Genomic DNA, 14916 nt, shown 5'->3' on the forward strand with positions numbered 1-14916 from the left:
GGTCCACTGTAGTGATAAGGTGATAAGCGGTCCCATAGGAATGGCCCCGGGGATGTTTTGGTCTCCAATTCATCGCCAACTTTCCTCCGCACCACCTCAAACAATGTCAACTACAGCACTACCCTGCGTCCCCTCGGTTCGGAGGCAGCAGTTGCATTTGGAATTGTGAGAGTCGCCGTCTCATCCCTCAAGTTCCACTCTAACTCTCCACAGTGCCAGCCTGCGGCATGCTGCACCGCCAGGGGTTTACGTGAGCCTCGCGCCTGGAGACCCCACGCTCTGGAATGGTGTCATCTTCGTACGCTCCGGTGAGCTTTGATTCCTTCAAGAACTCTTGCTCCTTACTAAATTGGACAATTTTCTCTCCAGGCCCTTATGCCTCCGCAGTTCTCCGCCTACAAATCCGCTTCCCCGACGTCTACCCCGATCTACCTCCACTTGTCACCTTCGCGACCGATGTGTTTCACCCATTGATCGTTCCCCTCACAACATATACCTTCAGTACTAGCTCAGCAAGTGATAACCCTGTCAGTGCGACCGATGAGGAACGTTTGCCTCCAGGTGGCTTCAGCCTCCGTCATGGTTTCCCACACTGGTTCGGTAGAGCGACACGAAAGGACATTGCATCTGGGGCCTCGTCGCGCAATGTGAGCGGGAATAGTGTGAAGGTGGTTTCTCCTGCCGAGGAAAGACGGAGCGCAACTAAATTGGAATTGGAGACCGAACAACCATCGGACACGCCACATACTTCAGACGCTGTCTCAGATCAGCCGATCAGCAACGAAGAGAATACCGAGGCTCAAGAAGAACCCGTCCGAGTTGCACAAGTGCCTAATTTGGATCAATTCGTTCAACCTAGGACGGTTGTTCCTGTTTACGAACTGCTTGAGTATATCCGATCGACGTTTGACGACGAGGAAGTGCTAGACTCATTACCTGTCGAGGCAGCGGGGAATCCGGGCGCGTGGCACGCATGGAAAGCTCATCGCAGGGGTGGACATACTCCTGGTGATTTGAAACGGGGAAGTCCGCAGGCTCGGCTTCCTGGTGACTGGCATTGGGATGGGATTTGGGCCCGCCGAGTAGAGACTGAGATCGAGACTAGTAATTCCGATCCCATGCTGTTTGGGAACGCCTCTCGAGCAGGCGATGAGATGGTAAGAGCCACTCCAATATTACATATTCTGATACAGAAATTGACGCTCTTGACAGATAAGATTCTCGCGATTGGACGAGGCGACTTTGAGTTCGGTGAAGGAGATGATGGCTGCAGTGGCGCACGTACATAAAGAGTGAAGAGTGAAGAGTGAAGAGTGAAGAGTGAAGAGTGAAGAGTGAAGAGTGAAGAGTGAAGAGTGAAGAGTGAAGAGTGAAGAGTGAAGAGAAGATGCTTGCCTTCAAATATACCCAGCCAATGCTACTAGTTGAACAGTTCCTCGTTCCTTCCCACTTCCATATGGTCATGGTTCTGGTCACTGCCACGGCCACCACTGCGCCGGCCTAAGTCGAGTCGCCTTCCATTTCCCAAAAGCCACTTCCTCCGCACATACACCTTCTCCCCTCAAGATGTCCAATATTATATCTCTTGATTTCAAGAGCTCTGCATTGCTTATCGCCCTGGTATTGATTCCTATCGTCATTCTATTCTGTGCAGTCGCTGTGGCCCTGGCCTGCTCTGAGCACTGCAGCTGTCGGTTCAGCACACCCCACTGGCTCTCGTGGCTCTCTTGCCGAACTCGGCACCGTCGCAAGAAGCGCCTTCACTCTGATCTCGAGAGTGGTACCGGTCAAGGCACCGAAACTTCTGAGGTACCCTTGAATTACGCATCTCCTGTTCACACTAGGGAGCATGTTTAGAGCGGATCAATCAGCGATGGGCGACGATACCCCAAGGCCCGACACTGCCAAGAAATTCAGACTCACACGCACTCGAAGTAATATCTCGTCGACATCCTATCCACGTATCCCGCGGCGATCTTCATCCCTATATAGTGCAGGAAACAGCACTGACGGCCCGCCCACGTCAACACGAACCCCGTCTTACAGCAGCAGTTCATATCAGATTGAAGTCACAAAAAGAAGAACAAACGATCAACAATATTCTCAAGGCACAGGGAATTTTCTTTGGAAATCCCTAGAGGACCCATTCTCCGACTCAATGATTGTTTGTGCCTCGAAACCCGGAATCTCTGGTTCTTCACTGACATAGTCTGCAGATCCCAGAGGCCCCTACCAAATCACAAAAGCGAGATCAGAACGCCCGACGTCGAAATTCTCCCCATGGTTTGCAGATTCGCTGGAGCTCTGGATCTTACAGCGATTCTCTGCCAAGTCTGCCATTGTCAGACTCCTCCATTGGAACAAAGCCTTCATCGAACCTAGGAAATCTTTCAAATGGATCAAAATGCTGGGAAAACTCACAATTTCTCTGTCCGATGGATCTGCCAATCGCTTTTGTTGATGTACAGACAACCACCAGTCCACCACAAATCGGGTTTGGCAAAGAAAGCGTGACGACCACGATCACTGTCTCTGCCGATGTCAGTTTCGTTCCACTACCAGAACCGTCGAGCCTTGCGCCCCTCGATATCGTTATTCTCCTTGATAGCTTGTATGTTGACGTGTCTCTATGCTAGGCTTGACACTATACTTATCATATGCCTAGACCCACCGCACCTGGCCACTCCCTCACACAGTTTATCCTAGGATCAACGATTTTGGCTTCGCATACAATTCAAGGTCAGGATCGCATTGCTCTTGGCTATGTGAATGAAGCGTTCACGAATCACTTCCAGTTATTGCTTCCATTGGGTTTCCATTCCGTGGACAATATTCAGGCCGCTCTCAATATCTTTTCCCATCGCTCGCGGGCTGGCAACACGAAAAGATATAACTTTGAAGTCGCCATTCGTGAATCTTCCAGGGTTTTCAGCGCTTCGCCAAGAATTGCTTACTGCCACTTATTTTTTCTTTCTTCGGTTTCGCCCGCAAATCGCGCCTCCAACAACCAGGTACCTTGGATCGATAAAGCCATTGGTTTCCACACAATCACGCCCCAGAGCTACTGTCCTATCAATCACATGAATCGCCAACCTGGGTGGCATATATTTTATGATCTTGAAGAAATTGGCAGCGAGAGGACTCATTTCGCCCAGAGGATTGCCAAAGCCCTTCGGCACATTCGTCTTGGTATACGTCACGGGTCCCTTGATCATATCAAAATCGGTTTGACCCCAGGGCCGGGGTGCCAAATAGAGCCGGTCGCCAAATTCTATCAGATCACATCACTTCGCCCTGGAGAAGTATGGAGTCTTCCAATAGATGTCATAATCCCCGTCGCGTTTCAGGAAACGGATAGAGAGGAACTCCAAAAACTACCCCAACTCGCTATGGAGACAATTGTTGGAATCAACAAATTCTTGATGGGCTGGGTCAGAGATCTACCTGAACAAATCCTCACTGTTCAGGTTGAATATGAGCATTCACTTCTTCCAACAATTTGCACTGTCAATCACGAAACCTATGTCACCAGTCTACGCAGCCGACGTGCAAGTCATGACAAGGCAGACTTAGAGAACCCGAGCACCACTTTTGTTCAGCCCGGCGAAAAGTTTACGTTCAGTTTGGCATAGATGGCCCAAATATTTTATCGTAACTCGCTGCTTTTTCGTAGTTATTTTTATCCTGTTTCCACTATCCCAATAGCTACAACCTTCATGGTATTATGTATACTAGTTCAAAGCCAAAATCAAAAGCGCTTTCTGCCGCATTCCATCCAAAATTAATAGTTTTCCCTACTATCAAGCTCTGCCACCCCCTCAGTGAAGCGACCTCGGGATTCGACCATTCCAAATTGCTTGATCCGCGCAATATAGGCTACTGAGTATACAAGTGAGTAGGATAGTAGGATACCAAGTAATAATTTATATTCCTCTAATACTGCCCAGATCACTATCTACTAGTAGTACTTACATACTAATGTCAAGTGGCAATTTGCCATCGTCAAATTCGACTATAAACATTTCCAGTCATTCGCCATGTCTCTTTAATGAGGTCAGCACACTTCTCTCCAATACCGTAAGCCGGCATTTGAGTGTGTCCTCCATGCAAAGTAGGCATGACACTGCAATCAGCAACTCGCAGACCAGAGACACCGCGAACCTGCATCTTCTCATCCAGAACAGCCATTGGGTTATCATTCTTACCCATGGCACATGTACCCGCCGCATGGTAGCCTAAAACAGTCGTCAGCGGTAAGATAAAAACCGAATTGTAGATTTTGTGGACTCACAAGTGGTAGCATGTTCCTTGACATAGGGCACCCACTCCTCTCTTGTCTTGTAGGTATGATGGTTTAAATTAGGCGGCCAGGAACCCTTAACTATATCCTTTGTTCCAGCCCCCTTCATAACGACTTCATTTCCAAATCGGCAAGCCTCACTTAGAACCAGCAGGTCCATCGGATCAGCCAGATAATTGCAATCAACAATAGGGTTCTGCATGGGGTTAGTCGAGCTCAAAGTCACCGAGCCACGAGACTTGGGCGCGAACAATTCCGCAATCATCGAGAAAGCGTGCTTCTGGTCAATAGGGAACTGGTCATATTGCTTTGGTCCACCATAGCACTCTGTCGTGAAAAACTCGATGTTGGGCTGAGAGGGTGTGAGACCCATGGGATCACGACCTGGTAGACGAGGGGCATTCTTCCATAACGGCTCATCCTTGAGTCGATCGTCGATTCTGGCAAAGGCAAAGGCGCCAAAGGGGAATGTGGAGAGGAAACCCGTTTTCTTCTCCTTATATTCTGCGTAGGTCTTGTCGAAATTGTCGCCGTGGTAGACGTGATAGTCGTTTGTTAGTCCTGCTTTCTCGGTTTCGTAGAACATGAATACAATCTATAATTATCAGTCAGTGGATTCAACGAGACAGACTCGGGAGTGGACCTAACCAGATGATCCATAAGGTTTTTGCCAACACCTGGTGAATCTACTATGCATTCGATTTGGTGCTTCTCCAGCTCCTTTCTGGACCCAATGCCAGACCGGAGTAGGATTGCAGGGCTGCAGTATGCCCCACCGGAGATGATGATTTCTTTCCGGGCAAAAAACGTCCTGGAGCTGCCATCGGTTCCTTTGGTCACGACACCAGTTGCACGGGGTTGGTCTCCTTGCTTGTTAAAGATAACCTTGTCCACTGTGGTATCTGTGTGGATCGTAATATTGCCTCGGTGGTTCTTGTTGGTCACAAAATCTGCGCCTGTGGTCCGAATTCCCTCATAAACAGTGCGAGGAGCATGGCCACAGCCCTGTGGGACGTCTCCGGTACTAAACATGTCGTGATTGAGTGGCATTCCCTCCGACACAAACGAATCTATCAAAAGATTTGAAATTGGCGCTAGATCGTGAGGCTCGGTATGCAATGGTCCGGAGTAGCCATGGCTGGTCTTATCGGCTTGAAACCAAGGCTTAGGGTGGAATGTTTCCGCCTATACTCGTTTGTGAGAAATGGGTCCCTATAACCTCCGCAGAGATCGAATATCACCTTTCTCATGTACTTGAAGAAATCCTCACCGCTCCATCCATCGAGTCCCCAGTCATCGTAGTCCTGCTTATTTCCACGGATGCAAAGTGTACCATTACAGCCGCTGCAGCCACCCAAGAAACGTCCACGACTTAATTTCACCTGGCGATTGGCCACACCAGCCATTGGAGGAGTGACAACATTCCAATCGGTCTCTGAATCGAAATTATTTGACCACCTATCCTATCAGTAACTGAAAGCTCTTTCGGCGAGTGGTGGACAGCTTACCCGCCCGTCATGTGTACATTCTCCAGGTCCTTATTATGTTGGCCAGCTTCAATGAGAAGGACCTTGATCTCTGGGTTCTCTGCTAGACGGCCGGCAACTACACAGCCAGATGTGCCACCCCTGTTACATTGGTCAGTAGTAATCTCAGACTGAAGTTTCTAGAATTGATCAATCTCACCCGCAGACAATATAATCATAGCTGTCGTTCTGGGAAGCCATGTTGCGATAAACAACTTGAAACTGAAGTTCACAGAGAACAATTTCAACGAAGGACCAGAAAGAAATTCAAAGTTCTTCACCAAAAGAACCAGCGATCACAGTTCCCTTAAATACTCGTCCCCTAAATACACCGAGCCAAGCAGCGCGGAATTCCGCCTAACGCATGGAGGCGGGGCGGCCAAGGGCGAGGCGCCTCAGCATGACAGTTCATTAGCCCATCGAGGAAACCCCACTAAGTCATCTTTCGTATACCGTCTTAGTGTATTCAACGACTCCATTTTGCTGAACCGCGCTGCAGAAAGTGAGATTTTGCACCCGAGGTGTTCTGGGGGGGGTATCAAAGGTGGAGGACGGAATTTAATTCCGCGAAAGGGGAATAACCCCCGCATCAACTCTATCTGGTGCCAATAGATACCCTCTGATCTCCAATCGATATCGACTATTCGTTCAACCTTTGGCCTTTTGCTAGTTTTACGGATCTCTCGTGGGGCGGATGACAAGCTGAAGGTGGGGACAAAAAAGAAATGGATCCAGTTGTGGGCCTCAATTTGTCGCAGACCGATGGGAGCTAGTAAACTTGGCTAATTTGTTCTACAAAATGGGGAAAGTCCGAGAAATTCTGGGGAAAATGGAGTTAAGATTGGCTATGGTCTACTGCGATGCTGAAAAATTGGACAGAGCTGGTGCCACATCCTTGCTTTGCTTATGATCCCACACCGGATCGCCGTCGTCGTCGAACTCGGCCCATTGGAAGAATGAACACCCCTCTTTTCCTGGTGTATATCCGGCATAGCACATCCACATATAGCGGCCGCGGTTCTCTTGCTTGCGCTGTGCACATCGAAGAATCGCCGGTGCACCGCATCGACATCGTGGTGTGTTACGCGGATGTAGAGTATCACGATACCAGCGGTAAGTAACATTAATTCGACAATTCCCGGAGACCGGGTGAGGGGAAACTGTCTGAGCAGGAGTTATTGCGTGCTTCCATTCCTCTTGCATCTCTGCGTGCATCACAAGAAGAGAGTTATGGGGAAGATGAATGGAGATCTGCCCCTGAGCATCGGCGCGGGCTGTTGCCGCTCTCTCATCTTTAGTGGATCGTGAGGATGAGTCGACATGATCTTGATTCGTCTCTCTATCATCCTCTTCGTCCGCATCATCTTGAGGGATGATCCGGCGGACTCGGAATTCTCGTTCCACGCCCAGGCTTAAGCTTCCTATTACTGGGTGTGGTCCGAGGTAGGTCAGGTCATCTGAATGATACCCCACATTCTCCGCAGGTCCATTATAGCAGTTGGCAAATGCAGCGTTGGGGCGCCAATCCTTCGGGGATTGGAATTTGAGTTTCTTTCCTTCTGGATAGACTTTATTGATGCGTGTTTGTATCTCGTCGTTCACGAGGCTTTGAACCTTTCGCGATGCGGAGCGCAGATGCGGCGTTGCTTGCCGCACATTTGCTCGATAGGTCCCGCCATAAGTGTACTCAGATGTCTGTCGTTTGAATTCTTCGGGCGTAGAGACGTATATACACGCGCTATGGGGACTCTGGACGGTGCGGTTGAAAAGTTGGAACTCGTATCGGGAGAAGTACTTGGATTCATCGAGCAGCTCAACAAGTAGATTATTTGCCTCTTCGGGGGGAAGAAAATTGTGTATGATCGTGCAAGGCGTGTAAGCAGCGATGTCCTCAGGGGCATATAGGTGTAGCGTCTTCCCTTTCTTGATATTTGGAGGTTTCCGACTCTGCATGCTTTCGCTGAGAGATGTGAGTAGCCCATCCTTGGATTTGGTCATGACATGGGATGACAGTGATGTTTGAATACCCAGAAACGAGCTGGGAGTCGCTCGCTTTTTTCCTGGTGTTTGTTTTGCGGGAGGTTGTGACTTGAGCAGTGAAGAAGCGGCTTCTACAGACCCATCGCATGATACGAGGATATCAAGGATATCGTCTTGTCCGACATTTGGGAACAGGGATATCAGAATGGCTAGTTTGACGTCCGTCGAATCATCGCCTGCGATATCCGAATTCGATGGGAGATTGAGAGTCTCATGTGCTGGGCTGGGATCCTCTCTGGGTGCAGAAACCCTTCGTTTCTTTCTCGTGATGAATGCATCCATGGATGCTTAGCACCATCACCATATTCGACGGGAATACACGAAAAGCCTAGAGGGTTGGTTGGATTTGAAATCAGCCCTGGACGCTTCCAATCTGGGATGATGCAGCACGATAAAGACCTTATCGGCACATGATTGCTTCCAAAGTGACCAATCAGAAAGTATCTCCTACTTTTTAAATCGGCAGGCTTGAAATATCTGCATCGTATAACAGTTTGTGGCGTGCAATGATAAATTGATATTATAATCAATTTCAATTTTTACTTTATAGCACTCCATTTGCCTTCCCCTAAGTAAATTCGCCCCTCACGATGATATTCCACCAGGTACTTCATCTGTCGCAGCCCATCAAATACTTCCAACAACGCAGACAATGATACCATGGTCCAGCCGCGATATTTTCCCTGGTGTTCTTTAGTCCCATCAACCTTTTTATTCCCGTCTATACTGGCAATGTACGGCTTATCGCCGAATCTTGCATCCGGGAAGTTGTCTTCGATAACTTTTACCCAGCACCGCCCGACATCTGTGTCTTGTCCAGCCATGGTCGGAATGTCCAGAATAGCCCTCATATGTGATAAAACCTCATCATCTACCATCAAGCATGCGCGTAGTCTACTCGGTAATTCCGTGACAGGCATGGCTAGAGAGACTTTGTAATCGTGAAATGCATCGCGAACCCTATCTTCGTCCAGACTGTCGTACATATCTTGTACGCTGAATACCTTCGAGGCATATGTCTTTTCGAGAAGTCTGACTTGCTCGGCAGAGCCAATCAATATTCGATGTATTGACCGACTGACGGCATCATTAAGGAGCCGCAGGAAGACGGGGAGAAGATGTTTGCTTTCCGGAACGTAGGACGTTCGATAAATGACAGGTCCCCAGGTGAGAACTATGAAGTCACGCTCAGGACCGGGAGGAAGATGTCGCAACCCGGGAGAATTTCCCAGTCGGTAGACTTCCTGTTGGAGGAAAACGTTGGCGGGAGAGGTAAACGTAGAGGCATCTCGGTCGGCCATGATCGCAATTGTCCGATGAGTGGTCCAATCCCATCCGCGTATTTTGCTGGAATGTTCTCTTAGGGGATCCTTCTAAAAAGAGTTCCTCATTGAATAAAAAAGGAATTGCGAAGGTTGAAAAAAGGCGGGGGAGATAAGTTCTTCACGGCGGGATACGTCATGTCCCATTTTTTGACGGTCGAAGAGGCGAAACTTTAGGGAATGGTTCTGAATTATGCTTCCTCACTAATGAACCTATGAAATGAAATATCAAGGAAGAAAGTCTAGACGCATTTCCGTTTATTGAGTTAGTATGGGCACCCGGCTAATGAGACATTCGGGATAGATCGGTTATTGACGTCAACGATTAGTTGAAAGCTGTATACAACTATGCCTTGGGCTCTCAGGTGTTATGATCACTTCCAAGGTTTCTCGGGCTCATTCAAGTTCTTTTATACTATGATTTTTTATTTCCCTAGGAATAGTATACTACTAGTAGTATACCTATTCGAACTACTATAATTAACTGTCCATCCATCACAACAGGTACATGGCAAATGAAAGACAACCAATCTCTTCAATGATTGGAGATAAATTCGGGTCAATTCAATGGGATACGAACAGTTTAATATAAAAGGTTACAGTTACAGTTCTATATTAGTTCACTTTCACTGCTCCGGCCTCAGCTTGGCCCCGTCCTTTCGCGCGGGAATGGCTGATAGGCGTGTGGGCCGCACCGAAAGTCGACCTCGGCCCATCGCATTTGATCCTCCCCGCAATCCCGATGTCATTCAATCCTCCGACGCGCCGCGCTGGACAACCCTGATTGATTTTCACGTGTGATACCCTCTGACCTACCTCCTTTTGTCATTTGATTCCCCTTCTCACGGCTTCAATATCGAGCGACGGGCGTCAACCGGTCGGACGCTCAGTATGCTTCACTTCCGCACACAGGGCTACAACGGCAGCGCGGTCAAATACTCGCCTTTTTTCGACAATCGATTAGCTGTTGCCAGCGCGGCTAATTTTGGCCTGGTCGGAAATGGTCGATTGTATATCTTGGAGTTGACTCCCAACGGAATCGTACCTGTCAAATGGTGAGTGGGTTTGCTTGTATTGCGGTCTCTCTCCGCGGGGGAAGCTCCCCCCTCTCCTTCGCAGCTGGAAATAATGAATTAACGGCACAATTTTGTTCGGAATATATAGGTTCACTACTCAAGACTCCCTCTACGATCTGGCTTGGTCAGAAATCCACGAGAATCAAGTCCTCACTGCCTCCGGCGACGGCAGCATCAAATTATTCGACACCTCGGCCAACGACTACCCTGTTCAAAACTGGAAGGAACATGCCCGCGAGGTCTTCAGCGTTAACTGGAACCTGGTCGCCAAAGATCGTTTCTGCTCCAGCAGTTGGGATGGCACAGTCCGTGTTTGGTCGCCGCATCGCCCACAGTCCCTCCTCACTCTCCCCACCCACAGCTGCACCTATTCCGCCGCCTTCTGCCCTCATAATCCCGAACTTATCTCCTGCGTAACCTCCGACTCATACGTGCGTATCTTTGATCTACGTACACCCGCCTCCGCCTCCAACCACCTCGCCGTTCAAATCCCTATTCACGCAGCCCCCGCAGCCCCCGCAATCCCCGGCCAGCCCGGCATTCCACCTGCGCCATGTGCGCCCGCAGAGGCGCTCACTCACGACTGGAATAAATACCGCTCTACTGTCCTAGCCACGGCGGGCGTTGATCGCGCTATTCGGACATTTGATATCCGGGCCCCGCAACAAGGCCCACTCACTACTATGCTGGGTCATGACTATGCCGTTCGCAAGGTAGCCTGGTCGCCACATCTATCAAATGTGCTTCTGAGTGCCAGTTATGATATGACTTGTCGTGTCTGGAGTGATCAGTCAGATCCAAGCGCAGCCGGTGATATGGATATGATGCGTTCTGGGCCGGGTCCGATGGTCGGTATGGAGCTGGGGCGGATGGGTAGACATACCGAATTTGTGACTGGCGTTGATTGGTGTCTATTCGGTAGCGAGGGTTGGTGCGCCAGTGTTGGGTGGGATGAGAGTCTTTATGTATGGGATGTACGAGGTTCAATGACTTAGGATTATAACCCGGGCATAGCGTATTTTTCTTTGCTATCAGCCTTCTTTCTGGTTTAGACAGCCAGCCAGCAATATATCAATTTGAAGGATTCGCTAACAGGAAGTGTTCTTGAATTGTCGCGCTATTGCTAATTGAGTAAGTCAAGTCACTAGATGGCAGTGAACCTACTAAACATACTAGTACTATAAAAAGGTTTATACTAGTAATTTTACCCAAGTAAGGCAACCGTTTTATAGATGTTCGCCTTGACAAAAGTACTCGTAGTATCAAGTATGGATATCAGTCATTGCATTTCGTAATTTTTGTGTTCATGCTCATCGAGCTCATAATGCACTGTGCACGAACCCAATTGGCAAGCTAGACCCAGTCTATCATCAATACTCATCAGAGCATATCGTCCTCATTTTTTAGAACAACCATATGAAATGCGCGCAGCGTAAGCCGCCGCCCTAGCGTACTCTCTTCGAGTTGACAATGGTCCATCGCGTAACATTAGGGGGCCAAAAGAAGCAAACTTCTGCGTTTCAGTACCACCCAAGAACGGTAGGATGTAGAAGTTCACAACATATCCTGGACATTTATCTTCCAAGTCTGGCCTCAGTCTTCGAACGCTCCTGGTCCCGCATCTGGGAAATTTCTTCCTTGGTCGCATTGACCTTGACGTGCACCTGGTTGAAGGGGTTTTCCTCGCTCTTTTCGAATTCCTTCCGGCACAGATCAATACGCTGTTGTCGGCGCAGGCCAGGGTTCTCCTCCTCGATCTCGGGTAGACGGCGGGCCTCGAAAGCAGCAAAGGCGGCCTTGAATCGTCGCTCCGGGTGCTTCTCGACCTTCGAAGTGTCCTTGCCTGTCAACGAAAGAGCATCTAAGGCATTGTCGATACCGGAGGCATTGAGAGAGCCCGGCTTGCCACTTGGGGTGTCATCGAGTTGGCCAAGGTCGAGGCCACGAGACTTCTTTTGCGCAGTCTTTGCGCCGGCACCCTTAGCTTTGGATGGTTGGGAGGCTTCTTCTTCGGCGAGCATGGCATCGCGTTCGGCCTTCTTGCGGGCAGCATCGGCCTTCTTGGCATCGGCATCTTCCCTGTGAGTGAGAAGAAATCATTGATCAGAATTCATGCACTACCAACAGGCGTCCAGGCTTTACTTACTTCTTAGCGTTGCTCTTGGATCCCTTGGACCATTGCTTCTCTTCCTCCACGGCAACCTTGGCGTCCGATTGAGCCTTCTTTCCAGCGGCAGCCTCGGCTTTCTATGTGGCCGTCAGTTCAATTTGTTGCATGCGTGATGATGGCGGGGGCGGGGTCAACATACGCGGGCATTGCCAGCAACCTTCTTGGAGTTCTCACCAGCAGCTTTCTTGCCTCCCATGATGACGAAAGATCTTCGGTTTGATTATAAAATGGACCGCTGCACAGATTTGAATCCAGGAGAAAGAAGAAGAAGAAGAAAAGTGGATTGCACTGGTAGATGAGCTGATCCGCCAGAGGATTATGCCGGCTCCGACGTAGGCGGTACCCCAATGACTAAGCTATGACGAGGTTCCAGGGCCATCTCAGGGCTGATCTACTGGTAGTATTATTTTTAAATAAATCGTGATATCAATCAGGACACTACGGGTAGTCCTTCTCTGACCGCCAAGGAGATTTTCCAATTCTTGACTTATTATCATCCTTCAAGTTCCAAGATTGACTTGACGGGATATATTGTTGATGCCTGATTACTAAGGTGTCAGTATCCCAATTGCGGGTTTGTCATCGCGCTCCGCAATAGCTTCACCTGTCATCTACCTTCCGTCGCGACTCAAATTCGATAATGGCTTTGATATAACTGACGGAACTAATATCTGAGCTATACCATCTCATACTCTCACTTCTGGTCCCTTCTTTTCGCCCCTACAAGTGCGCTCCGCTAACTGCGCGGCCGAAGTCACATCCCTCCTTTCCTGACTATGTTCTAACCCTCAAACCGCCACCATGATTTCGTTCTTCCGCTTATTGCAGGCGCTTTGTCTCCTGCTTCTCGTCAGCTTCGTCGCTGCAGAACATACTTCCAACTGGGCTGTACTGGTCTCCACATCCCGATTCTGGTTCAACTACCGCCATCTCGCCAATGTCCTTTCCCTCTACCGAACTGTCAAGCGGCTCGGCATTCCAGACTCGCAGATCATTCTGATGCTTCCCGATGATATGGCTTGCAATCCTCGAAACGCTTTCCCCGGAACCGTCTACAGTAACGCGGACCGCGCCGTCGACCTGTACGGCGATAATATCGAGGTTGATTACAGGGGCTATGAAGTGACAGTCGAGAACTTCATTCGACTATTGACCGATCGGCTCGACGAAGATGTCCCACGCAGCAAGCGTCTTGGATCCGATGCCGGTAGCAACGTATTGGTGTATATGACCGGTCACGGCGGAGACCAGTTCCTAAAGTTCCAAGACGCGGAGGAGATTGGCGCGTGGGATTTGGCCAATGCATTTGGGCAAATGTGGGAGAAGAAGCGCTACCATGAGCTTCTTTTCATGATTGATACGTGCCAGGCCAATACGATGTACACGCATTTCTACTCGCCCAATATTGTTGCCACGGGCTCTAGTGAGCTGGATCAGTCCTCCTATTCCCACCACGCCGATAACGATGTTGGAGTCGCCGTCATCGACCGCTGGACCTATTATGTACTAGAGTTCCTGGAGACACAAGTGACGAGCGCCAATTCCAAGTTGAATCTTGGAGATCTTTTTGATTCCTATGACGAGTCGAAGATCCATTCACAACCTGGTGTGCGATGGGACTTGTTTCCTGGCGGTGAACAGGAAGGCCGCTTGCGCACTGTCGTGGATTTCTTCGGTAATGTGCAAAACGTCGAAGTCGAGAACGCCAACGCCACAGAGCCTGGGTCTCTTAAGGAGGATCTAGCCGAAATCGCACGATTGGCGGAGAAGTGGCGCAAGCGCGGTGAAGAGTACTCTGCCATCCTTGGCAACTCCACTCAGTCTGATAATGAAAATAAGCACTCTTCTTCTGTCGGATTGGCTCCCAAGAAGACTGTTGGCCCGACGAAGATGGCCGAGGATAACAGCTGGGGCAAACGACTGGTCGGTCTATCTGTCGTCGGTGCATGCACTGCAGTCTGGGTTGCCGGGTCGATATTGGGCCGTTCAGTCAACTGATGTGGTAGAACTGTGTCAATATTATCAATATTTGATTGCAGTTTTGTTTCTTGGTTTAATATAACCACGTATAGCATTCGGATGGTGCACGGCGCTCAGCGAACTTTCCCACTTTACTTTCTATGACTTACAGAAATACGCATTCTTTCTTCTGCTTTCTAAATGTTGCTCTTACCTGTATTTTCAAGTTTCTAATGAGCCTGCTGCATTGAGCCTTACGCATGACGTAGTTATTCAGTTCAAGTTAGTGATTTTATACCATGCCAAAATGGGGGGTGAATAGGTCTGAATAGACTGTTTTTCACAGTCAATCACCATACATGCGGATAATACTACTATTTGCCTTGTTCAAACTTACCAGTACACACCTCCCTTGAATAGTAAATCCACCTGGGCATGAATATGGCTTCACTCAGTACTGAGTTTATTCCTCAACAGCTCGGGCCTCACCTGGCCATTCTTCGGAAGATGGGAAGCCGAGCCG

At 49.2% G+C, this 14916-nt stretch overlaps 9 protein-coding genes across 9 annotated transcripts; 5 read left to right on the forward strand and 4 right to left on the reverse strand.

Moving 5' to 3' along the window:
* Window positions 1-103: 103 nt before the first annotated feature.
* N7481_005326 (putative ubiquitin-conjugating enzyme) lies at window positions 104-1289 on the forward strand (the record flags this gene model as incomplete). Its single annotated transcript, XM_057264545.1, has 4 exons — window positions 104-165; window positions 214-308; window positions 370-1157; window positions 1194-1289. The coding sequence occupies 4 exons, from the start codon at window positions 104-106 to the stop codon at window positions 1287-1289; spliced, it is 1041 nt and encodes a 346-aa protein (XP_057122265.1).
* Window positions 1290-1566: 277 nt separating this feature from the next.
* N7481_005327 (uncharacterized protein) lies at window positions 1567-1857 on the forward strand (the record flags this gene model as incomplete). The annotated part of the gene is made up of 1 exon (XM_057264546.1): window positions 1567-1857. One exon carries the CDS (start codon window positions 1567-1569, stop codon window positions 1855-1857), a length of 291 nt encoding a protein of 96 aa, XP_057122266.1.
* A 16-nt stretch (window positions 1858-1873) lies between these two features.
* N7481_005328 (uncharacterized protein) lies at window positions 1874-3632 on the forward strand (the record flags this gene model as incomplete). The annotated part of the gene is made up of 3 exons (XM_057264547.1): window positions 1874-2164; window positions 2217-2611; window positions 2666-3632. 3 exons carry the CDS (start codon window positions 1874-1876, stop codon window positions 3630-3632), a joined length of 1653 nt encoding a protein of 550 aa, XP_057122267.1.
* A 370-nt stretch (window positions 3633-4002) lies between these two features.
* N7481_005329 (GMC family oxidoreductase) lies at window positions 4003-6027 on the reverse strand (the record flags this gene model as incomplete). Its single annotated transcript, XM_057264548.1, has 6 exons — window positions 4003-4235; window positions 4292-4895; window positions 4949-5485; window positions 5542-5758; window positions 5809-5928; window positions 5987-6027. The coding sequence occupies 6 exons, from the start codon at window positions 6025-6027 to the stop codon at window positions 4003-4005; spliced, it is 1752 nt and encodes a 583-aa protein (XP_057122268.1).
* Window positions 6028-6678: 651 nt separating this feature from the next.
* N7481_005330 (putative CUE domain protein) lies at window positions 6679-8148 on the reverse strand (the record flags this gene model as incomplete). The annotated part of the gene is made up of 1 exon (XM_057264549.1): window positions 6679-8148. The coding sequence occupies one exon, from the start codon at window positions 8146-8148 to the stop codon at window positions 6679-6681; it is 1470 nt and encodes a 489-aa protein (XP_057122269.1).
* Window positions 8149-8405: 257 nt separating this feature from the next.
* N7481_005331 (uncharacterized protein) lies at window positions 8406-9167 on the reverse strand (the record flags this gene model as incomplete). The annotated part of the gene is made up of 1 exon (XM_057264550.1): window positions 8406-9167. One exon carries the CDS (start codon window positions 9165-9167, stop codon window positions 8406-8408), a length of 762 nt encoding a protein of 253 aa, XP_057122270.1.
* Window positions 9168-10079: 912 nt separating this feature from the next.
* pex7 (putative peroxisome biosynthesis protein (Peroxine-7)) lies at window positions 10080-11259 on the forward strand (the record flags this gene model as incomplete). The annotated part of the gene is made up of 2 exons (XM_057264551.1): window positions 10080-10243; window positions 10353-11259. 2 exons carry the CDS (start codon window positions 10080-10082, stop codon window positions 11257-11259), a joined length of 1071 nt encoding a protein of 356 aa, XP_057122271.1.
* A 579-nt stretch (window positions 11260-11838) lies between these two features.
* N7481_005333 (DUF1014 domain protein) lies at window positions 11839-12630 on the reverse strand (the record flags this gene model as incomplete). Its single annotated transcript, XM_057264552.1, has 3 exons — window positions 11839-12343; window positions 12411-12511; window positions 12574-12630. The coding sequence occupies 3 exons, from the start codon at window positions 12628-12630 to the stop codon at window positions 11839-11841; spliced, it is 663 nt and encodes a 220-aa protein (XP_057122272.1).
* Window positions 12631-13235: 605 nt separating this feature from the next.
* On the forward strand, window positions 13236-14432 carry N7481_005334 (GPI-anchored transamidase; the record flags this gene model as incomplete). Its single annotated transcript, XM_057264553.1, has 1 exon — window positions 13236-14432. The coding sequence occupies one exon, from the start codon at window positions 13236-13238 to the stop codon at window positions 14430-14432; it is 1197 nt and encodes a 398-aa protein (XP_057122273.1).
* Window positions 14433-14916: the final 484 nt, after the last annotated feature.

Source organism: Penicillium waksmanii, assembly GCF_028829765.1.
Source record: "Penicillium waksmanii strain IBT 27052 chromosome Unknown utg000005l:1.0-5232799.0:1.0-5237142.0, whole genome shotgun sequence".
NCBI classification, from domain to species: Eukaryota; Fungi; Ascomycota; class Eurotiomycetes; order Eurotiales; family Aspergillaceae; genus Penicillium; species Penicillium waksmanii.